Source organism: Pleurodeles waltl, chromosome 4_1 (genome assembly GCF_031143425.1).
Source record: "Pleurodeles waltl isolate 20211129_DDA chromosome 4_1, aPleWal1.hap1.20221129, whole genome shotgun sequence".
Lineage (NCBI taxonomy): Eukaryota > Metazoa > Chordata > Amphibia > Caudata > Salamandridae > Pleurodeles > Pleurodeles waltl.
The window spans coordinates 599,905,802-599,929,287 of record NC_090442.1 but is presented as its reverse complement, the minus strand read 5'-3'; the positions used below and the strand labels follow the sequence as shown (position 1 = coordinate 599,929,287).

Genomic DNA, 23,486 nt, shown 5'->3' with positions numbered 1-23,486 from the left:
CATACCTCCCCTTGATGGGGCTTTAGCGTCACTCTTTGTCAACTGGGAACCACTCATACTCTTCGCCGTCCAGCGGTGACCTGCCTTGGCACGGATTCTTGCACTGGGGCGTACCTTCCTCTCTTCGTTAACTATGCCCCACAACAAGCTGACCAAAGAGGTTCTGCTGTCATCGCTCGGGAACAAAACTGCTATGGCCAAGAAGGATAAGAAGAGCTACCCCCCACAGATGAAGCAGACATGCGTCCCCACTCGCCCTTCCGATCACACAATACTTCATGGTGCAGTTCCTTCAGGAAATCCCAACATAGATCGATTCCCTTGAAATAGATCTAAAAACTTGCATCAAAGATATTAGGAGGGATGTTACCAAGATAGGTGAATGGACTGAAGACTTAGAACGCACAGTTGGTGCAAGATCAGAAGATCAAGAGATGCTATGGCAGCAAATCATAACTCTGGAAGAACAACATATCCAGCTACAACCTAAAAGGGAGGACCTTGAAAAAAAGTGGTTGACGCAACGATATTTGTATCCAAGGGGCCAAGGGTTCTGAAATCATGCCGTTCACAGCAACCCCACTCCAATCAATAAAGGGAGACCTGGACGCCCACTCCTGCCAACCTTAGACTGCGCACACCGGGTAGTCCGTGCTCCGGAACATACCAACTCAACCCCTGCAATTTTGACTCTTTTCCTCTACTTTGAGTAAAAACAAGATCCAAACTGATCTTCTGAGGACACACGCTATGTATCAGGACTTATCACTCACAACGCTACACTGCAGGAGAGACTTCAAAACTGTGGCAGATAAGCTCAGGAGCATTGACATTAAACACCAGTGGGGACACCCATTCACACTGCTCTTCAAGTGGGAAGGAAAAAGTATCTCTGCGCTCCCTCAAAGCTTGACTTGACAGCGCCCGATCACTGTGCATCCTACTGACCGATATCTTTCTACAGAAATAAAAATACATGCTAAGGCCTAAGGCAGAGGGACGCTTTCCTGCAGATGAAAGCTCCAGCAAACCCCACCACAAGCCAGCTTGGTCCACTGTCTGGTATCGATGTCCTGACAAATGCCCAAATGAGTCTGTGATCCAGGAAGCAAAGCAAGACCTTATATTCAACAGCTCAACATGATAGACGCTACCACTTCGCCAACTCCATCTGTTGCAGGCCCAAGGTGGTGACTTCAGGCCGATGCACTGCCGTGCCATGGAGTATGCCTGCATGTTGGACCATTGCCCACTCCTTATACTGGCGGTGGGATCGGGAGAACTGGAGAGACCCCCTATGCCCGTTTGACCCCCTCTTGCTCCTGATCTGATGGCTCCCTCCCAGCAATTCGGTTTGCAAGAGGGTGAAACCTCTGTCGAGATGCACACTGCTGTGCCGGTCTACATGGACAATGGTCACACAAGCTGGACCCGGTTCGTCCGCAATTGTTGTTGTATGTTATGTTTTCTTTTTTACTTTCAAGCCAGAGGCTTAATTAAGTATGACGATGAGATTGGTTTCCCTATTCTATCCATTGGCTTGTCCTTATCCTCTACAAGCGAACAGGTCTTGGGCTACATTTTGCACCATGATCCTTATGGTTTTCCTACAGAAAACACATGTTTGAGGGGTTGACATATAAAATGGACCATCAAAAATACCCAATATGCCACTGAGCCTTCACAGATTCCAAACTGCTGGGGGTAGGTGTGCTTTGCAAGTCGGCCCTTGGACCCCACATTACCAAAGTAATAAGGGACAAAGGGGGGCAGTTCCTAACATCACATCTGGTTAGGGGGAAGACTAGACTCACTTTGCTTAACTTATACGCCCCAAATACAGCATAGTATGCCTATATCCGGCGTACCTTATGGGAACAACTCCAGGGGGCTGAAGGGGATCTTATAGTTGGAGGGGACTTCAATCTGGTCTGCAACCTGGATCGCCACTCAACCATTCATCAGTGAGCAGGAGCCATGTGCTCAGTTAGAGGGAGATCACAGACTTAGGTTTGATTGATGCATGGTGCTACACACATCCTGACTCAAAGGACTACTACTTTTACTCTCAAGTACACTCCAAGTATTACTCCACACATTTTTGTCACACATGCCCTCCTCCAAACCCTAGATTCTGCTGAGATTTCAGATATTTCAATTTCGGACCATGCCCACGTCAAGCTCAAATAGACCCGAATGACCCCCCTGATGGCAGAGCCAACATGTTGGCGCATACCGGGTCCACCTCCGCCGAAACCCTGTCAACATAGAGGAAATACGCAGAGGAATTGCTGACTATTTCGTCCATTACAGTGAGCAAGATTTATCCCTACCCACACTCTGGGATGGGTTTAAAGCCAATATACGGGAAATAATATCCTTGGTGGCCATTGCACGGGGTAGGGATGCCCAGCTAGTGGAAGCTGGATCAAACCTCTGATATCAAGAGCTTGGAACAGAAAGACAAAGCTATTCCCAACCGGCAGAACAGATGAAAACTCACCATACTGCGAGGCAAGATGCATGCCCATAGAACGAACAAAGACAAAAGGTCACTATTGGTGCTCAAGCAGCGATACTATAAAGGGGAAACAAGGTGGGTTTGTTCTTAGTTCGTCGACTATGCAAGTCAGAGGCCAGGACACACACAGTGAAAAATGGCGATGGTAGAAATCTCATTATTCCTTAAACCAGGCAAAGACCCAACACTCTGTTCCTCCTATCACCCACTGCTGTCTTAAACACCCACACAAAAATCTAGACCAAGGTACTCTCCACCAGGCTGGAGCGTTTCCTCCTGAGCCTGATCTACCTGACCAGGTAGGATAATGTTCATAGGGTAGCGCACCTGGTAGAAAAAGGTCCACTGTCACCACATTCCGGCCTTCCTTCTCTCGCTAGATTTGGAGAAGGCATATGAGAGAGTGAACTGGACTTTCCGCCACTCTGTCCTGAAGAAAAATCGGACTAGGCCCCACCATGATCACCAGGATTATGGCTTCATGTGCCGCCCTGACAGCCACTATCTGAGTCAATGATCGCACTACAGACCCAATAACTTTAGACAGAGGTACTAGACAAGGCTGCCCCTTGTCGCTGTTACTGTTTCACTGGCGGTCGAACCACTGGCCATTACCAGATATGCAGTACCAGGGAGATTGAGGGAATCCCTTTTGGAGGGGAGATACATACGATCAACCTCTTCACAGATGCCCTACTCCTAACCCTAACACCTTACTCCCAGCTGCTGTGTCCTTCTGCACCACTTTGCTGCAGCCTCAAGCTTAAAGTCAATATGTCTGAGTCCATCATACTAAACCAGACTATCCCACACATTGATGTACCTATATTGCAGAGTGTGGAGCCCTTCATTTGATCCTCAAGCACAATCAAATATCTGGGTCTCAATCGGACTACAGCAAACTGGCTGCCATTACGCCAAGCAATAGTGGAGGACCTTAGACGCTGGAAGAAACTCTATATCTCCTGGCTGGGGAGAATAAAAGTGATCAAGATGAATGTTTTCACATGTGACCTATACCTCTTTCAAACTCTCCCCAGCCCGGTAGCTCAAGACAACAACCTACAATTCCAGCGAACGTTTATTTTAGGGGGCAGGAGGGTGGGAGGGAAACCCTGTGTTTCCACAGCACTTCTGATGCAGCCCCGTGATAGAGAAGGACTGGCATGTCCTAATATGCTGGAGTACACTACATGATGCGTCTCAGCTTGGGAAGCATTCAAAAGCCACTGGTTCCATATGGACAGGGTGGTAGCCTGTAGAGCCCTGTGGGACCTGGGTTGGCTTCGTAGACATGCTCCCCGTAGTGTGTATGCCGCTACCCCAACCAAGACAGTGCTAGATACTTGGGGCAAGCTTGCAGTGTCAAGAGGTTTGACCTCCTTTCCCTCCCCGAACATCCCAATCTCCTGTAACCCCAACTTTACTCCTGCTCTATTCTCCCTAAGGCTTCAGGGCATGGACAGTCAGGCACTGTAGGACTTTGGGTGACCTCTTCAGGGGACCCGTAATGAAATCCTTTGAACAATACAGGACTGAATACCGACGTCCAGAAACAGCTAGACGGCAATACCGTCAGATACAACACCGGGTACTAGATCCCTACGTTTAACCAGCAGTCACTCGTCTCTGTACCCCATTCAACAATCTGGTGAGAACGTATGAAGGCTTGAAAGGGCTAATATCTAACACACTTCCACATGCAATGCGCGCCACCACACATCCCTATCAAACACTCTGGAACAAAGAATCTGCTGAGGAAATCACACCCTTTGGCGCAACATTCCTAAAATATGTCGAAGTCTCTCCCTGAGGAAAACGGCATATAAGCTCATGTTCCAGTGGTATTACACACACTCCCGCTTATCAACTATCTACCCTGGCACATCAGCCTTATGCTGGAGGTGCAACCTAGAAGTGGGTGACTTTATACACATCTGCTCGCCAAAAGGGACATAACTAAATATTGGAACACCCCGTCCGCTACATCCTTGTCCAGCTGGCAAGCAGCAACGGACTGGTGCACTAAACAAGAAGAACTAATCCATCTCTCAGGGGATGGTGGAAATGATGGGCACATCGTGGTTTCTGCTAATGCACATCTGGATCTACCTGGACTGCGCCGTTCAGTGTATACACTGGTGGCAATGAGTCAAATGTGTTGCAACTGGCTGTCTTCAAAATAATACAATTGCAATATAAGAAAAGTATCACCAAAATAATGATCAGCATGGTTTGGAGGGTGGTACAATATGTTAGAGAGATTGAGGGGGTCATTACAAGTTTGGCAGGTGGAAAAGGCTACCCGCCAAACTCCTGCAGTCAGGTTGCCGCCAGTGTGGCCGTCTTCCCGTGGGTCCCATTACACTTTCCCCGCTGGGTCCCGCCAGCTGGCCCAGCAGGAGAACAACCCACAGCATTGACGCTGGCTCATAATTGAACTGGCGGCAATGTTGTGGTGCGTAGGGTGCCACCGCGACAGGGCTGTCGAAGGATGCCTCTGCACTGCCCATGCCAAGTGCATGATCCCCATCTCTGTCAGCTTTTACATAGCGGTGCAACTGCCATGTAAAAGCTGGCGGGGGGGCGTAATCCCCAGGGTGGCGCTGCATGTAGTGCTGCCCTGTTGGATTAGGACCACCAGCACCGCCAATACCTCCAGCAGAGGGAAACTGGAGGTGTTGGTGGTCTCCCCGTGGCCCAACCGCTTTTGCGGCGGTCAGACCGTAACCGCTGCCTTGGCAGCCCGAAGACCGCCGGTATTGTATTGAGGAGCTATGTGTTGAGGAAAAAACTGATGCAGCTTACAGATTCCGATGTCATCTTTGTAGCTTACTAATATCTAAAATGAAAATGTCACTTACCCAGTGTACATCTGTTCGTGGCATCAGTCGCTGAGATTCACATGGTATGCATGAGCTCGCCATCTGGTGTTGGGTCGGAGTGTTACAAGTTGTTTTTCTTCGAAGAAGTGTTTTCGAGTCACGGGACCGAGTGACTCCACCTTCTGTGCTCATTGCGCATGGGCGTCGACTCCATCTTCGATTGTTTTCCCCGCAGAGGGTGAGGTAGGAGTTGTACTATAGTAATAGTGCCCGCGCAATGAAAAATGTAAGTATGTACCTATTAAAGGATTAAGTAATATATATACAAATGTACAAAATTGAAGGTAACTTCTGAACTGCTACAGGCTTCCGGGGAGGTGGGTGGGTCCATGTGAATCTCAGCGACTGATGCCACGAACAGATGTACACTGGGTAAGTGACATTTTCAGTTCGATGGCATCTGTCGCTGTAGATACACATGGTATGCATAGACTAGTAAGCAGTTAGTTCCCCATAAGCGGTGGTTTAGCCTGTAGGAGTAGAAGTTGTCTGAAATAGAGTTCTTAATACAGCTTGACCTACTGTAGCTTGTTGTGCGGATAGCACATCTATACAGTAGTGTTTGGTGAATGTGTGAGGCGTAGACCAAGTGGCTGCCTTACATATTTCTTGTATTGGGATGTTTCCTAAAAAGGCCATTGAAGCACCTTTTTTCCTTGTTGAATGTGCCCTGGGAGTAATGGGCAGTTGTCTTTTTGCTTTAAGGTAGCAGATTTGGATGCATTTAACTATCCATCTGGCTATACCTTGTTTTGATATTGGGTTACCTGCATGAGGTTTTTGGAATGCAATAAATAGCTGTTTAGTTTTTCTGATGTTCTTCGTTCTGTCAATGTAGTACATTAATGCTCTTTTGACATCTAATGTATGTAGTGCTCTTTCAGCCACAGAATCTGGCTGTGGGAAGAATACTGGTAATTCTACCGTTTGATTTAGATGGAATGGAGAAATAACTTTTGGTAAAAATTTTGGATTAGGTCGTAGGACGACCTTATTTTTATGTATTTGTATAAAAGGCTCTTGTGTTGTGAACGCTTGAATTTCACTTACTCTTCTTAGAGATGTAATGGCGATGAGAAAGGCAACTTTCCAGGTGAGGAATTGTATTCCGCAAGAGTGCATGGGTTCGAAGGGTGGGCCCATGAGTCTTGTTAGAACCACGTTTAGGTTCCATGAAGGAACAGGTGGTGTTCTTGGTGGTATAATTCTTTTAAGCCCTTCTATGAATGCTTTGATAACTGGTATCCTATACAAGGAAGTCGAATATGTAGTTTGCAGGTATGCAGATATTGCTGCAAGGTGTATTTTAATAGAAGAGAAGGCTAGCTTTGCTTTTTGTAAATGGAGCAAGTAATTTACTATATGTTTTGGAGTTGCCTCTAGTGGTTGTATCTGATTATGATGGCAGTACCAAACAAATCTTTTCCACTTACTTGCGTAGCAGTGTCTAGTGGATGGCCTTCTGGCCTGCTTTATGACTTCCATACACTCTTGGCTAAGTTGTAAGTGTCCGAATTCTAGGATTTCAGGAGCCAGATTGCTAGATTCAGCGATGCTGGGTCCGGGTGTCTGATCTGTTGGTTGTGTTGCGTTAACAGATCTGGTTTGTTGGGCAGTTTGATGTGTGGTACTACAGACAGATCTAGCAGTGTTGTGTACCAGGGTTGTCTTGCCCACGTTGGTGCTATTAAAATGAGTTTGAGTTTGTTTTGACTCAATTTGTTTACTAGGTAAGGAAGGAGAGGGAGAGGAGGAAAAGCGTAAGCAAATATTCCTGACCAGTTCATCCATAGGGCATTGCCTTGGGATTGCTTGTGTGGGTATCTGGACGCGAAGTTTTGGCATTTTGCGTTCTCTTTTGTTGCAAATAAGTCTATTTGTGGTGTTCCCCAGAGTGTGAAGTAGGTGTTCAGAATTTGTGGGTGGATTTCCCATTCGTGAACTTGCTGGTGATCTCGAGAGAGATTGTCTGCCAGCTGATTCTGGATCCCCGGAATAAACTGTGCTATTAGACCAATTTGATGGTGGATAGCCCACTTCCATATTTTTTGAGCTAACAAGCTTAACTGCGTTGAATGTGTTCCTCCTTGTTTGTTTAGATAATACATCGTTGTCATGTTGTCTGTTTTGACAAGGATGTATTTGTGGGTTATGATTGGTTGGAAAGCTTTTAGTGCTTGAAAAACTGCTAATAATTCTAGATGATTTATATGCAGTTTTGTTTGATGTATGTTCCATTGTCCTCTTATGTTGTGTTGATTGAGATGTGCTCCCCACCCTGTCATGGAAGCATCTGTTGTTATTACGTACTGTGGCACTGGGTCTTGGAAAGGCCGCCCTATGTTTAAATTTATACTGTTCCACCATAGAAGCGATAGGTAAGTTTGGCGGTCTAGCAACACCAGATCTAGAAGGTGACCCTGTGCTTGAGACCACTGTGAGGCTAGGCACTGTTGTAAGGGCCTCATGTGCAGTCTTGCGTTTGGGACAATGGCTATGCATGAGGACATCATGCCTAGGAGCTGTAGTATTGTTCTTGCTTGTATTGTTTGGTTTGGAGACATGTGTTGAATGACCCTGTTGAAATTGTGGATCCTTTGTGGAGTTGGCGTTGCTACTCCTTTTGTTGTGTCTATTATGGCTCCTAGATATTGCTGTACTTTGCTTGGCAGAATGTTTGATTTTGCAAAGTTGACGGTGAACCCTAAATTGTAGAGGGTTTGTATGACTTGATTTGTGTGGTTTGAGCATTGTGTGAGCGAACTGGTTTTGATTAGCCAGTCGTCTAGATACGGGAACACATGTATTTGCTGCCTTCTGATGTGTGCAGCGACTACTGCTAGGCACTTTGTGAATACTCTTGGAGCGGTTGTTAAACCAAAAGGCAATACTTTGAATTGGTAATGTATTCCTTTGAATACAAACCTTAGATATTTCCTGTGTGATTGATGGATTGGTATATGGAAATATGCGTCCTTGAGGTCTAGGGTTGTCATGTAGTCGTGTTTTCTGAGCAATGGTAACACTTCTTGTAGTGTGACCATGTGAAAGTGGTCTGATTTGATGAATGTGTTTACTACCCTGAGGTCTAGAATTGGTCTCAGTGTTTCGTCCTTTTTTGGTATCAAGAAGTACAGTGAATAAACTCCTGTGTTTATTTGTGTGCTTGGTACTAATTCTATTGCATTTTTTTGCAGTAGTGCTTGAACTTCTATCTCTAGAAGTTGTGAATGGTATTTTGATAAATTTTGTGATTTTGGTGGTATGTCTGGAGGGAATTGCATGAATTCTATGCAATAACCATGTTGGATAATTGCTAGGACCCATGTATCTGTAGTTATTTTGTCCCATGCTTCGTAATATTGATGTATCCTCCCCCCCACTGGTGTTGTGTGGGAGGGGTGAGTGACGTGTGAGTCACTGCTTGTTGGTAGTGTTTTTGGGGCTTTGAAATCTTCCTCTATTCCTAGGAAATTGCCCCCCTCTATACTGGCCCCGAAAACCTCCCCTGTACTGTCCCTGGTAGGTGGGCGGTGCGGACTGTGAGGTGCTAGCTTGTGTGGCCTGACCCCGAAACCCTCCTCTAAAAGGTGTTTTGCGGAAGGTGTTATAAGATCCTCTGCTCTGCGGGGAGTAGAGTGCGCCCATGGCCTTGGCAGTGTCAGTGTCCTTTTTGAGCTTTTCTATAGCTGTGTCGACCTCCGGACCGAACAGAAGTTTCTCGTTTACTGGCATGTTAAGCACTGCCTGCTGAATTTCTGGCTTGAATCCAGACGTTCTGAGCCATGCGTGCCTACGGATGGTAACCGACGTATTAATGGTTCTTGCGGCCGTGTCTGCTGCATCCATGGAGGAGCGTATTTGATTGTTGGAAATGTTTTGACCCTCCTCAACAACCTGTTTTGCTCTTTTTTGCAGATCTTTTGGGAGATGTTCAATGAGATGCTGCATCTCATCCCAGTGGGCTCTGTCGTATCGCGCTAGCAGCGCTTGTGAATTTGCGATGCGCCACTGGTTTGCTGCTTGGACAGCAACCCTCTTCCCGGCTGCATCGAACTTCCTACTTTCTTTATCTGGGGGAGGTGCATCCCCAGAAGTGTGTGAGTTTGCCCGTTTTCTGGCAGCCCCTACCACCACAGAGTCTGGTGGCAGCTGAGAGGTGATGAAGACAGGGTCCGTAGGAGGCGCCTTATACTTTTTGTCCACCCTAGGCGTCACTGCCCTACTTTTAACTGGCTCCTTGAAAATGTCTTTTGCATGGCGTAGCATGCCTGGGAGCATCGGCAGGCTTTGGTAGGAGCTGTGGGTTGAGGAGAGGGTGTTAAATAAAAAATCATCCTCTACTTGTTCCGAGTGTAGTTCCACATTATGGAATAGAGCTGCTCTAGCCACCACTTGTGAGTAGGCTGTGCTGTCTTCCGGTGGTGATGGCCTAGTTGGGTATGTGTCTGGGCTGTTATCAGACACTGGTGCGTCGTACAAGTCCCACGCATCCTGATCTTGGTCGTCGTGGCTCATGGCGGTGTGAGCTGGCGAATGTGACGGGGTGTAAGTTGGCGAAGCCGGAGTTACAGGTGGAGGCGAGGGAGGAGGTGTTACCTTTTGTGTTGTGTCTTGCTGAGGAGTAAACTGAAGCGTTCTCTTTCGTTTGACAGGTGGAAGGGTACTGATCTTCCCAGTCCCCTGCTGAATAAAGATACGCTTTTGCGTGTGATCCACGTCAGTGGATTGCAGTTCTTGTTCAAATCTATGTTTCTTCAGTTGAGAAGACATAGAATGCTCTTCGGTATAGGAGCCAGAAACAGGGTCTGATGTCGCTTTTTTCGGCTCCGAAAGCCCTGTCGATTGTTTTTTCGGCTCCGAGGTAACCTTCCTCTTTTTCTGTGCCGAAAATTCTTGGCCTCTATGGTCTTCGGCGCCACTGTCTCGGCGTCGATCGGTGTCGACACCGAACTCTCGGTGTCGATGCTTCTGTTTAGCACTCTCTCGGTCCCGAGGAGGCTGCGTGCCGGTGTCTCGACCGAAGTCGGACGATCTCGACACTGAATGGGCCTTTTTCGGTGCCGATTGTTGGTCACCGAGAATTTGGGTGGAGCCATGGCCGGTTGGCAGTGGCGTCCCCTGGGCCTTCTTTCCTTTTTTAAGGTTTGATCTCGACGTCTTACTCACAGTTCTTGTAGAGTGTAGCTCGTCGGAGTCTGAATCCTGGATGGAAAAGGATTCCTCCTGTTCTTCTTCTGTCTCGAACTGTCGACGCTCTTTCGGCGTGGACGCCATCTGCAGTCTTCTCGCTCGACGGTCGCGCAGAGTTTTTCGGGACCGGAACGCCCGACAGGCCTCGCAGGATTCTTCACTGTGCTCGGGTGACAGGCACAGATTACAGACCGAGTGCAGGTCCGTATAAGGATATTTGTTGTGGCATTCGGGGCAGAATCGAAACGGGGTCCGATCCATCGGCGTTGTCCTCCACGCGGTCGGGCCGACTAGGCCCCGACGGGGTGCCGAAATCTACCCCGAAGGGCACCGAAGCGCTTCGATGTTCAACGCGTCGTCGTATGTGTCTATCTCTAACCGGATCGCAACGATACCGTCGAAAATCTTCCGTCTTCAGCTATCTTTCCGTTCCGAAACTCGGAGCGACATGAACACGTCCGAACCCGATGGCGGAAAGAAAACAATCGAAGATGGAGTCGACGCCCATGCGCAATGAGCACAGAAGGTGGAGTCACTCGGTCCCGTGACTCGAAAACACTTCTTCGAAGAAAAACAACTTGTAACACTCCGACCCAACACCAGATGGCGAGCTCATGCATACCATGTGTATCTACAGCGACAGATGCCATCGAACTTATGGATACAGGATGACTGAGATATACAAAAGCATGTTAAAAAAACATGATAGGGGTACATTGCCAGAGTGGCATCACAGAAAATGTGAGCGTGTTTGCAAAGACAAAGAATCGCAAATTAAAAGCAGGAATTTACTGAATTTCAAAGTAGGTGTCAATGATTCTACTCTCCCTGCTTAACCTCAGCACTCCCTCTGCCCACAAATGCCCCCCGCAGCAAAATCACAGCAGTGCAACTACAAAGCAGTGAAATAATGTATTTCAACCGGTACTTACGGTATCAGTGTCAGGTACTTTGTGCGGCTGGAGTCCAAAGTCAAACTGTTTTATTTTTATTCCAAAGACCTCTTTACTAAACATTTCATAAATACCTGCAGTAAAGAATAATGTTTTTATAAGAAGCCATATGGGGAAGGTGACTTTTGTATAGACAAGACAGATAGGCACTCACATTTTCCGTTAAAAACAGCTATTCTGGGTTTATACTTCTGCAGTTTTTGCAGGAGAATTCTTCCTCCTTCCCGAAACTCTTTGCTGCAAAATGACAATGGAGAATTTAAGGATACACAAGCAAAATGGCATGTTATTTGAGTTCTTACAAGGAGCTGGCCTTAAGCTACCTCGAGAGATCCTTGCTTCCAGGGGTCGTTCTCTCCACCATGTTTGTGAATCCAATTCCAAACTTCTCTGGTAAAGTATGATCATCAGTGTGAGTCAACTGTTGGTCGCTTAATCCAGACAAGAACAGGCACTTCCCTGTGAAGAATCCAGACTGTTTACTTGAATGCTACCCAGTAAACTAATAAATTGAAATCAATTCTTCAAGCAAGATAACTCTTCTCTCCAAAAGAGAACTCAGTTATTAAAATGATCCGCAGCCAGAGACTCATTATGCTTGCTTGTCAGATAGTTACATTTTACGCCTAATTACAAGAAGTTATCACTCTCAGAAAGGTAAACGAATTTCAGGTATACACAATTGCTGAATTCAATAAAAATGAAATAAAGAGGCCCTTTTGGAAATTTGTCACACATAGTTCAGACACTTATGGATCAACATCTTGCCGACAAACAACCTCAAACACTGCTTTAATGGGAGCATAGAAATCTTCATCTACATCTGAGCTGCAGATTACTAAAATGAAACACACACATCAATTATACGTGCAAGCACAATTTGCTAATGCACTCTTAATCCCTAGGCTCCCTCTCGCTGCCCCTTCCTCCAGAATTATGGGACGCCCAAAAAAGATAAACAACAGCAGAGCACATTCTTGCAGACAAAAAAGTTAAAATCAGAAACCTGGGCGAATAGGCCGCTCTAAGTGTGCCAGGCCCACCCAAACAAGCACAGACGTTCGTCTGACAATCCTCATCCTTGAAAGCTATGCACAATGTTTACTTCTATGAACAGTCTCTCTTCTTCCAAATTCATGTTAAAATGTCACTTTTTTTTTTTTTTTTAGATACATCCACATTTGATTTTTTTTTTTGATTTTTTTTTTTTAACAACTGTGCTATTGATGAGGTGAGCTGGGGCCACTACCACTGCGGACAGTTAAAGAGTTGGATTTTGACTTTTATTTGTGTGCCTTTTTGTGAAACGTTGGTCTCCCAATTGTGTATGGCTTGTGATTGCATAGAGGGCACAGAAGCTGAACCTACTTGCTCCCTGATCAATACATAGGCATCAGGTACAGCATAAATGAGGGGCTGTCACAGAGATCTCTCTGCAACAGGGAAAAGTTGGTTTAAAAAGCAAGGATTAGACATATCAAGAAAAAAGCCACAATGGTGTTAAACATATTAACATACAGGGGTGTTTTTGAGCAAAAGACTTTCCCAGCAAAGGTATAGAAGAATATGGACTAGTTTGCGCAAAGACTACTTTCATTTCTTTACAGAAGCACTAAATGTGTATATAAGTTGACTTTTATGTTCCATTAGTTTTAAATAGCAGACAGACAAAATGAAAAATAACTTACAAAAGTGGTTCCCTGGTCCTGGATAATGATGCCCTTTATAAGCTGCCATCAACCCAGGGTTTATGCCAATCTGCAACCAAACAAATCATTTAGTAGAATTAACTAAATTAGAACAGGAATAACACAAGAACAGTAAGGGACAGAACGCAAGCGAACATGCGTGTTCAAATACATACATATGGCACCTCAATAGCACTGCATTTCTTCGAATAAAATCTATTCTCTACTTTCAAGGCGGCTCACAGGACATCAATTTGCAGCAGGAATTAAGCATTTTAAAATGGTTGTAAACAATGAATTTCGACCTTTAAGTATGCATTTGGTATTGGAAATGCCCCAACATAATTACGATATTGGTGCTGGACATGTTCAGAGAACAAGCAATTTACTGCTACATGGATTACAAAAGCACTGGAAAAATTTGCGGAGACCACTCTTCTTTAAATACAACATGCACCTGGTTGGAGTTTTAATGATGCTTTCAATAAAAGAACGGCTGCACAAGTGCGTTCTAAATCAGAATACTTTTATAGGCATTTTGAATTAGTAATACACTTAGAAAACATTTTAGAAATACATTTAGAAAAGTAACAACCCTAAATACAAGGTATTTGTAGTTTACAATGAAGGTAGCCAAATGATCCAGTATCTCAAGTTTACATGACTGAAAATGCAAGAGCTGTGGGAACGTGGATGACAGCTGCTGGAAATGCAAAGCACCCGGATGTGACCTGCTGCACGTCTTGTGGTCTTGCTCTCCACTGACTACTGTGGGGATGTCTGACGCATTTTACACAACAGAAGCGACTATCTATACCAACGATTTGTGAAACTGGCAATTCTCCACAACTCAACCAATGATAACTAAAATTCTAGTGTCAAAGGTGAATGGCCACAGTGCTCTCCAATGCAAAAGTCCATATTCTCAGACATTGGTCATCAGTGGTCATATCCTTCCAAATTAAGTGACCATCAGAGTTGCTTGGCATAGCACCATACTAACGCACAGTTTACAGGTTGCAAAACCAGACCTCACTCTTTGACTGGACTTGACACCCCTCCTCAAACAATACTGAGGACTACCCTGATGTCATCAATTCTTACTTTTAATCTGTTACTGAGCTGATATGGAAACAAAATGGGTGTACAGCATAAATAATTGCGGTGTAGGGCTTGATGTCTCCATCGTCCATTGTATGTGTTCCCCTTCTCACCACTGCGTTATCTCATTGTCCCCCTCTGATCAACCACAATCATCTTCCTACCTTGCTGCTATGGCTGTACAAATTGTGCATGATTAAGTCGATCTATCCTGTCCACCTGGATGTCCTCAACCTTTTAAACATCCCACCCCATTCTACTCCTCCAGGTGGCTGTTCTCTGCATTTCCTTTGTCTCCTGGCAAAACTCTGCTAGGTGACTTGCAGTTTTTGCTCTACTTTCTAATCCATCTTTGTTTGATTCTTGCTCTAACCAAGAAGTTATCAAGAGAATAGTAAACATTATCTTATGAGCACACATTTCTATCATGTGTGCCCTATACAATGCAATGAAAAGGTTACTTACCTTCAGTACCGATTTATCTGGTAGAGACATTTTCAAGTTGCAGGTTTCTTACCGCAGAATTTCCCCCAGGTGTCAGTCTGTATCCAGAGATTTTTCTTCGAGCAGTACCACTGCAGGCCAACGGTTATCATGTTGACATTGTGGTCGCCGTGATGACATCAGGGTCGCACATAGGTGCAGCCTCGGCGTGGTGACATCAGTTTCTTTCCACGCCAAAGCACGGAGCCATGAGGAACAATGAAAGTTGTGCGCCATAGCTAGCATCCTGAAAAGGAAATCCCTGTCCCTAGAAATCAGTTCGCAAGTGGGGAGAATGAGTGAGTCGGTAAGGAATCTGCAATTAGAATGTGTCTCTACCATCGACCAAACTTTTACCGAAAGTAAGTAACTTGTTCACCTGATAGAGACTTCTATTTGCAGATTACTTACCTTAGAATAGAAACCCAAGCAATACCATCCTCTGTGGTGGGCTGTGAACCAAGATCATACTAAAAAGTCCTGCAGGACCGAACAACCAAAATACCAGTCTCTGCGGACCTGTCTGTATAGGCAGTAATGTTTTGTGAATGTGTGCAGAGATGCCCATGTTGCTCCATGGCAGATATCCAGGACAGGAACTCTGCGTGCTAACGCTGTAATACCAGCAGTTGCTCTGATGGAGTGAGAGCTCAAGCCCTCAGGGGGTTCCATCTTTATCAAAGCGTTGCACATTTTGATGCAAAGTAGAACCCAGCGTGATATGGTATGCTTCTGCACCACCTTTCCTTTCTTTGCACCCACATATCCAACAAAGAGTTGATCGTCCACCTGTACATTTTTAGTACAAATTAGGTTGAACACCAATGCTCTTTTTGGATCCAGATGTTGGATTCTCTCTTCTTCATGAGAAGGATGTGGGGGTGCGTAAGAAGTAGGCAAAGTGAAGGATTGGCCTACATGAAGAGGCGTACTAACCTTAGGACGGAAGGAGGCCCTTGTACGTAGCACTGCTTTTTCAGATTGAACAGACATAAATGGGGGTTTGGAAGAAAGAGCTTGAAGCTCACTCACTCTGCGACCAGAGGTGATGCAACAAGAAAATCAGTTTTAAGAGTAAGGAGCAGCAAGGGACAATTGTGCAACAGCTGAAAAGGGGCACACGTTAAGTAAGTGAGGACCAAATTGAGGTCCCACTGGGCCATAATAAACAGAGGGGCAGGAAACACATGGGTGAGTCCCTTAGGGAATCTACCAACAGTAGGAGACTTGAAAAGGGAAGGTTGGTCTGGCAATCTAAGAACGGCTGAGATAGCCAACAAGTGACTTTCAAGGGTGCCCATAGCAGAGCCCTGCTGGGGTAAAGAAAGGATGAACAAGAGAACCTCAGAGAGAGGAGCATAGAGGGGATCAACTGACTTGTTGATACACAATGCTTCAAACTTATGCCAACGGAAGGCGCATACTGTTTTGGTGGCGGGACACCTGGCTGCCAAGATGTCGCCACAGACTTTGGGCGGAAGGTCAAAAGCTGTCAACTGCTTCAGCTCAATCGCCATGCATGAAGTCAAAGATTGGACAGGTTCAGGTGGAGGACCATCCACCTGTTGCTACGACAGAAGAGCCTGCCGAAGCGGCAGTCTAACTGGAGGATCTATGGCCATGCTCAGTACCTCTGGATACCATACTCTTCGTGCCCAGTCCGGAGCCACAAGAATTACTTGGGCCCGGTCGTTCTTGATCTTCTTCAGTACTCTGGACAGAAGTGGTATAGACGGGAAGGCATAAATGAGGCCCGAGTTCCACTGAGATGAAAAGCATCGCAGAGCAAGTGCCTCCTTGGAGACTCCAACACGCACAACACCTGACATTGTGAATTCTCTGCCGATGCGAACAGATCTAACCAAGGCTCTCCCAACTGCTGAAAGAGACCTTGTGTCGCCTCCAGATGCAGATGCCATTTGTAATCCACTACGCATCGACGGCTGAGTTGGTCTGCTCTGGCGTTCAGAGAGCCCGCCAGATGTTGAACCGCCAGGGTAATGTGCTGATATGCCAGCCACATCCAGAGGCGCAGAGCCTTTTGAGAAAGGGTCCAGGACCCAACTCCACCCTGTATTTTGCAGTCCCACATGTCGGTAGTGTTGTCCGTGAAAACCTGCACCACTTTTCCTCTGAGAGAGGAAAGGAATGCTTCGCCCGGAGCTTCAGAAGATTGAAATGGAGTCCAGACTCTGCCGGAGAGCAGACACCCCTGATCTTCGCCTCTCCCATGTGGCTGTCCCATCCCAGAAGTGACACGTCTGTCACTACTGTAAGATCTGGTTGGGCAAAGGAGAGAGATCTGCCACCCAATCCTGAATCGAAAGCCACTACTGCAGGTCTTTCGCAGTCCCCTCCGAGATCTGGACCATGTCGGAGAGATTACCCTGATGCTGTTCCCACTGGAACTTCAAGTCCCATTGCAGAGCCCGCATATGCCATCTGGCATGTGTCACCAGAAACTGAACCTCTCAAGCGCCGAGTCGGCCTTTTCTCCGAAGAGACAGGTGCCATCGAAGGGCATGTGCATAAGGGTTTGTTGGACATCACCCAAAAAAAACACATGTCCTCAGCCAGGCGAGGCACCTCAAGGCCACTGCTGATACAGCCAATCTACCCAGTGAGTCGGTCATGTCCAGCCCACATTAAATAGTGACCTTCGCCGCATCTCTCCCATCAGATAGCCCAGGCCTCCTCCGGGATCTGCGGCAAGACTTACACGACTGTATTCTAAAAGGAATGGGTATAGCGGCCCAAAAGGCATGCAGTGTTCACTGACCACAATGCCAGACTGGAAGAAGAAAACATATTTTTCCCAAGTTGGTTCAGTTTCTTTGATTCCTGATCCAGGGGAGCAGAAGAAAATACGCCAGAAAAGGAGCCAGAAAAGGAGCAAGCCTGAAACACAAGGCTTTCAGGCGTGGGGTGTTGGGACAGGAATTTAGGGCAGTTCGGGGCTACCCAATGACAGCGGGCAATTGTCCTGTTCACAGGAGCCCAAGTGCTGTGTCTGGACCAAGTACCCAGAAAGAAATCGGTGAGGGCTTCATTGAACAGAAGTAGAGGCTCCGAAGTGAAAGCCCCAGGCTGAAGCACCTCAATCAGGAGGTTATTCCTGACCGCTACAGAGGGCAGTGCGAGGCCAAGGACCTCAGCCACCCTACTGACCACCACTGAGTAGGAGGCTCCCTCTGTCGTAGCCACGGTAGGAGGAGAAAGAATGCCAGCATCTAGAGAAGTACCTAGACCACTTAAATCACCCAATTCCTGTGACCAGTCCATTAGGGTCATCTAGCTGGTATTCATAAAGGTCCAGTGACCCCTCCAATCCCTCCTCCTATTCGTACCCATAACAAAAAAAGGTCCGAATCTGACCTGGATGAGTAGGCCCCATCAAAGTCGGAAGCGGTGCCGGCCGATGCCGTTCTGGCTCCAGGTCGTCGGGGATTTGGATTGGGTCGATGTCAATCGTGGGCCCAACCAACATCGTGAGCATGGATGACTTAAGCCGGCACTGGGGAAGGTTGCAATGGTGCGACTGGTGTCGGCACGGATCCGACAGCAGATCCGGGGGAGCCCCAGGAGGCAGAAGCTGCCAGTGTGGAACCTGAAGGATCCCCATCCAAACCGCCAGGCCCCAACAGCGCTGCAGGGGGGGTTGGACTGCCCAAATATGAGACTCATGGCCTCAAAGAACTCTTTGATAGTTGGGCAGGGGTTGCTCCAGCTCCCAGAAACTCTGGGAGGCGCGGAGTGGACCCTGGAGTATGCTCCACGTACAGAGGCCTTGAATGTTGATGCTCGTCCCATGTCGTATTGGCCGAGCGTCGGGCTGAAGTTGAAGAACATCTAGCCTTCTTCAACTTCTTTTTCTTCTTACCCGAGTGACCCAAAGACTTCGAGGAAGACGAGAGGTGGTGACTCTGCGAGCAGTCTCAAGACCTTCCTCTCAAGCGAGACCGTGAGCGGTGCGGAGTCCAACGCTGGGCAGGCATGAGCTTTATGGACTGATCCCTCAAAGCCTTCAGGTGCATGGCCCGGAACTCAGAACACGACTTTGGGTCGTTGTTGCGCTCCTAACACCATAAGCAGACCCATCTCGGATCAATCACCAAGATCGTGCGGTGACAGTGCTCGTCTGGTTTGAACCCGGTCTTCGGGGACATCCCTTGATGCACCAAAAGTCACCAAAAAAACACGACAAAAGTATTGAAATTGGTAAAAAAAAAAAAAACGATCAGGGTAGCTCTCTCTGAATCAGCATGCGGCATGGAAAGAAAAGAACTGATGTCACCATGCTACGACCTCAACGTCATCAGTGCGACCACGACGCCAATGACAGACGCAGAGTTGACTGACACCACTTGACGGCACGCAAGGGTACTTCTTGAAGAAAAATTCCAGATCCAGTCTGATTCTTGGCGGAAATTCTAAGGCTTATGTTCAACGACTTTAGTTGAAAGGCAACTGCGTATATGACAGGCTTTGAGCTCCTTTTCAAATCTTTCATCTAGGTATGGATATCAATTGTAGTCTTGAAGAGCTCTGTTTGTAGTAACAATACCACGATGTCCTTCGTGAGCCACTTCAATCACTTTTTGTCATAAACTGTCTGGAATCAGGATTCTCTATCTTCGCAGAATATCGGTTTCCTGAGTTATGAAGAATTCATCTTTGCCATTCTTGTACTCATGATATTCGCCATCATTACGTAGTGGTCGATCATCTTCATTCCATGACCGATGTTTGATTATGTCTTTTAACTTTAGCACGTCAATATGATAACTCAAAGCAGAGACAATCTGATCTGGGATAACAATACAGCAGCGGGTTTACTTGACAATGAAATTGACGCAGGCCTCATCCATTTTGGAAGGCGTGCTATGACCTTGAATTGGCACTCTTGAAAAGTAGTCAGCAGGATTTTGACCCTTTCCTGATCGATGCACAATTGTATAATCGTACTCTTGCAATCGTAGTCCTCATCTTTCAATTAGAGGAGGCACCTTGGCCTTTGGATTGACAAAAATAGTCAGCAAGGCTTGATGATCAGTCACTAGTGTAAAAGATTTTCCGTACAGGAAGACATGGAAATGTTCACAAGCCCATATCACAACCAAGGATCAGGCGTCATGCCCCCATCAGGAAACATATGGCCAAATAATTTCAGTTTTGTTTTATTGAATTTACACTAGTTGCATCAAGTCACACCTGCATCAATGAATATGCTTGAGTGAAGGCTCTATCGTGGTTCTTTTGTGTAGCCCGAAAACGAATATGTCATTGCCATAGTTAAATGCATTCACAACAGGTTGTATTACATGTCATATGATGTCTTAGAAAAGCCATGCAGCTGATGACACACAAAAACAAAGTCTCTTGTATGTAAACAAACAAACGTGTAGCAAATGTGGTAATATATTGCCAGTCTTCTAGTTCTAACTGATGATGACCTTTACTCAAATCAAGTAAAGAAAATACCTTGACACCATTTAATTGCATAATCATATCTGCAATGTGCAGCCCTGGATGTCTCTCTCATTCAATTGCTTTGTTCACTTGGCACATTTCAGAACAGCAACAGGAAGGATATCCTCAAAAATATGAAGTTTTACTTTCATAGCTTTTAAACTTCACAAACTATGAAACAATGAAGAGAACTGACTTACCATCTCATGAGCATTCATGTTGTAATTCACTGAAATCAGTCCCATGTCAGCAGCCGTGTTGAAACTGAACAAACAGGCACTTGCTGCTGTACCGTGAAGCACATATATCAGTCCTTGAATCTTTGTTTTCTTATGTTTCACTGTCGCTATGAATGAACCTTCGCTCTTCATGGGTGTCGATGCAGCCCAAGTGTATACGTTGGTGTGAGCCGCGGTAACGGAGACAGTTCATTGTACTTTTCTTCTTCTAGTATATTTACCAAAGCACCACTATCGATTATGAAAGTTACTGAACATCCTTTTATTTTCATTGTAATCTTTGGACAGTGTTTGTATGATTTTATTATTTTGACGTCAACTTTTCTTTGACTGACTTTTCTCCTCAGAGACAACCAGTCCAACATATACACGTTTCTCGGAGGTAAGCATTGGCAATAGCACAATTACTTTCTTCACTTTTACTTACTATTGAGGCTAAAGAACTATCTGATGACGATTTAGATGGCGATCAACTTCGATTAGTATCTATCTGCCTCAGCTGGTGTCACCGGTTGGCCTTGTGGGCACGTGTCAAACGTTGCTTCTGGAACATTCTGGCGGCTATTATGTCTTCACATCATGACACACTTACTTTTTCCTTCGCTCTGCACATCATCACAAAATGGTTCTCTTTACCCTAGTCTTTGCGTATTTGACCAATCACAGGCCACTTTCCCTCGTGTGGAAACGCAAATCCACATTTGAAACACAACTTCTTTTTGCATGTGGACATCACTTTGTGTTTGTCACTCTTTTGTTTCAAATTACTTTTCACTCTCATGACTGTCTCGCTCGGAGCACCTCCGGCCTCCACGTTGGCAGCTTGTCTCTCAGCACATTCCTCAGCTCTGGCAGCCATCACCACTCGCTCCAGACTAAGCGTTTCTCTCAGCATTCGTCTTCTGAGTGAATCGGACAAGCATCCATCGATCACTAAGCTGCATGGCTTCTTCATCATTAAACTCATTGAACTTACAGTCTTGATGAGTGTGTCAAGTCTTTCTACGATTTCATCTATGGTTCTGCCAACACTCTGATGTTCCTGACTGAAGACATATCGTTCATGATCAACGTTTGGTACTGAATTGAATTTGAGATTCAACACATTCTTAACTTGAAGGTATGTTAGTTCTTCGTCAGTTCTCTGCATTTCTTTATGTCTTCCTTCACACCATCAACAGCAAGATTGTTTACATATTTGATAATCTTTCTATCAGTCTCTTCAAGTGCATCAATAAAATCTTCAAATGACTCTCTATCCATGCAGTCCATCTAATATTAATATTTTGTATTTTGGCAGTGTCGATTGGTGTAGATGGTTTAAGGAAGGCAGCAGCATTGCAAACCAGTGTGGTACCCACTGCTGATGAGAGTAGTGCTTTTCCTCTCCTCTCTAACTGGAAATCAGAATCTGTTCCATTTGTGCTGTGGCACTGCGATGGCCCAGCCTCGGGGTCATCCTTGATGGGCTTCATCCACTTCTTGGGCCCTGCTTCGGCTGTGATGCAGCAGCTCTCTTTAGCGGGCTCAGTATGTCCTTTACTTTATTCTTTGTATACTTCAGTTTGTATTGTTTTACACCTGTGGGGTCCACCTTTAGTGCTACCACTCCATACACTCTATACCTTTATTTTGCCTGGCAGCACTGACCTTTTTGGATATCTTGGATGTAGTTTCTTGAGCAACAATGCATAGATTTGTCTGTGAAGCACATGTGGCACACACAAGCAGTTTGCTTGGACCATGACAAACTTTCCAGGAGAGCACTTTCTTCTTCGGGTTACTTATCTCCTATCTCGTTGCTAGGCCTGGTACCCGCAGTATGACTAGGTCGACACAGAGTTGTAAATCACACGTCTTTATTTCTCTGCGTGTACCTGTGAACTCCAACATTCTAAAACAAACTCTCATACATCCTTTTCTAGTTATTATGTCATACAATGACACCTAGTCCTCGGGGAGCCATAAAAGTTCCATTCAAACACATGCAACACTCTACATGCATTACCATTTGTTACCAAATTCTGGGTAATGTTGCGTTGGACGGGAATTTTCCAGTATTTTAGTTAAAAAGGGGATTTTTAATAAGCACCATCGGAGATTACAGGCAAGGAGCCTTATCATCACACATTCAGTCAGCAGGCATGCCCGGTCACGCACCTACTCAGGTCCAGTAACTCCTAAATTGTTCCTAAATAAGCCATACACTTATCTAAAGGCACTGCATTCATCAAAAACACAGGCGCGACCAACAATTCTCAAGCAACACCACAAGTAATTCTCAAAGTTGTGGGAGTTCAATGTAGTTAGGACCAGTTTTAAAAGTACAAGGAAAAGGCTCAATGTTGAGATCGCTAGGTTGAATCCTGGGATTCCAACTGTCACTTCCTACTAAACTGCTACATGTGAAAAATCACAAAATAACGTATTCATTACTTTTGTTCCTAAAAGTCTTTTTTTTGGGTGGGGGCTTTGTTCTCCTCCTTACACCAAGCCTAGCTCTATAGGATTTTAAGCAGTTTTAGTGTTCTTTACGGTGCCCAATCAATCTCACCAGCATCCAAGTCAAACAGCACAGTGCTGTCATTTGAAGCCAGTTTCCTGTCTATCAGGAAAGACAAACTTTCAAAACATCCCAGACCTGCAGCCCCGTGTTTCATTGTCCATGTTGGTCTGGATGCCAACAAACTCTAGTTCCTCTTCTTCACTCTTCCCTCGCTCCTAGACCCACAAAAGACTCCTACAAGCCTCCTCTACCAGTTCACTAAAGAAAGTAACAAAACAAAAACAAATCTTACACTTCGCTACCAACTCCACTGTGGTTATGACACCACCTGCCAAGCAGTGCAGCACTGTACATTCTTCCCCCAAGACCTCCCGCTTAAATGATTTGCCCTGACCATCAACCTTACCTACATACTTCCTACTACACTGAAGGCCCTCAGACCATCAAC

The 23,486-nt window shown here is 45.8% G+C and overlaps 1 protein-coding gene across 1 annotated transcript in view; it reads right to left on the bottom strand.

Annotated features, from left to right (window-relative positions):
• TDG (thymine DNA glycosylase) overlaps positions 1-23,486 on the bottom strand; it is a 208,219-nt gene that overhangs the window by 76,819 nt on the left and 107,914 nt on the right. The window contains exons 4-7 of the mRNA XM_069228997.1: positions 13,241-13,310; positions 11,876-12,011; positions 11,707-11,789; positions 11,532-11,626 (exon numbers count right to left, since the gene is read on the bottom strand). Coding sequence (XP_069085098.1) covers positions 11,532-11,626; positions 11,707-11,789; positions 11,876-12,011; positions 13,241-13,310 — 384 coding nt within the window. The remainder of the gene's footprint in view (positions 1-11,531; positions 11,627-11,706; positions 11,790-11,875; positions 12,012-13,240; positions 13,311-23,486) is intronic.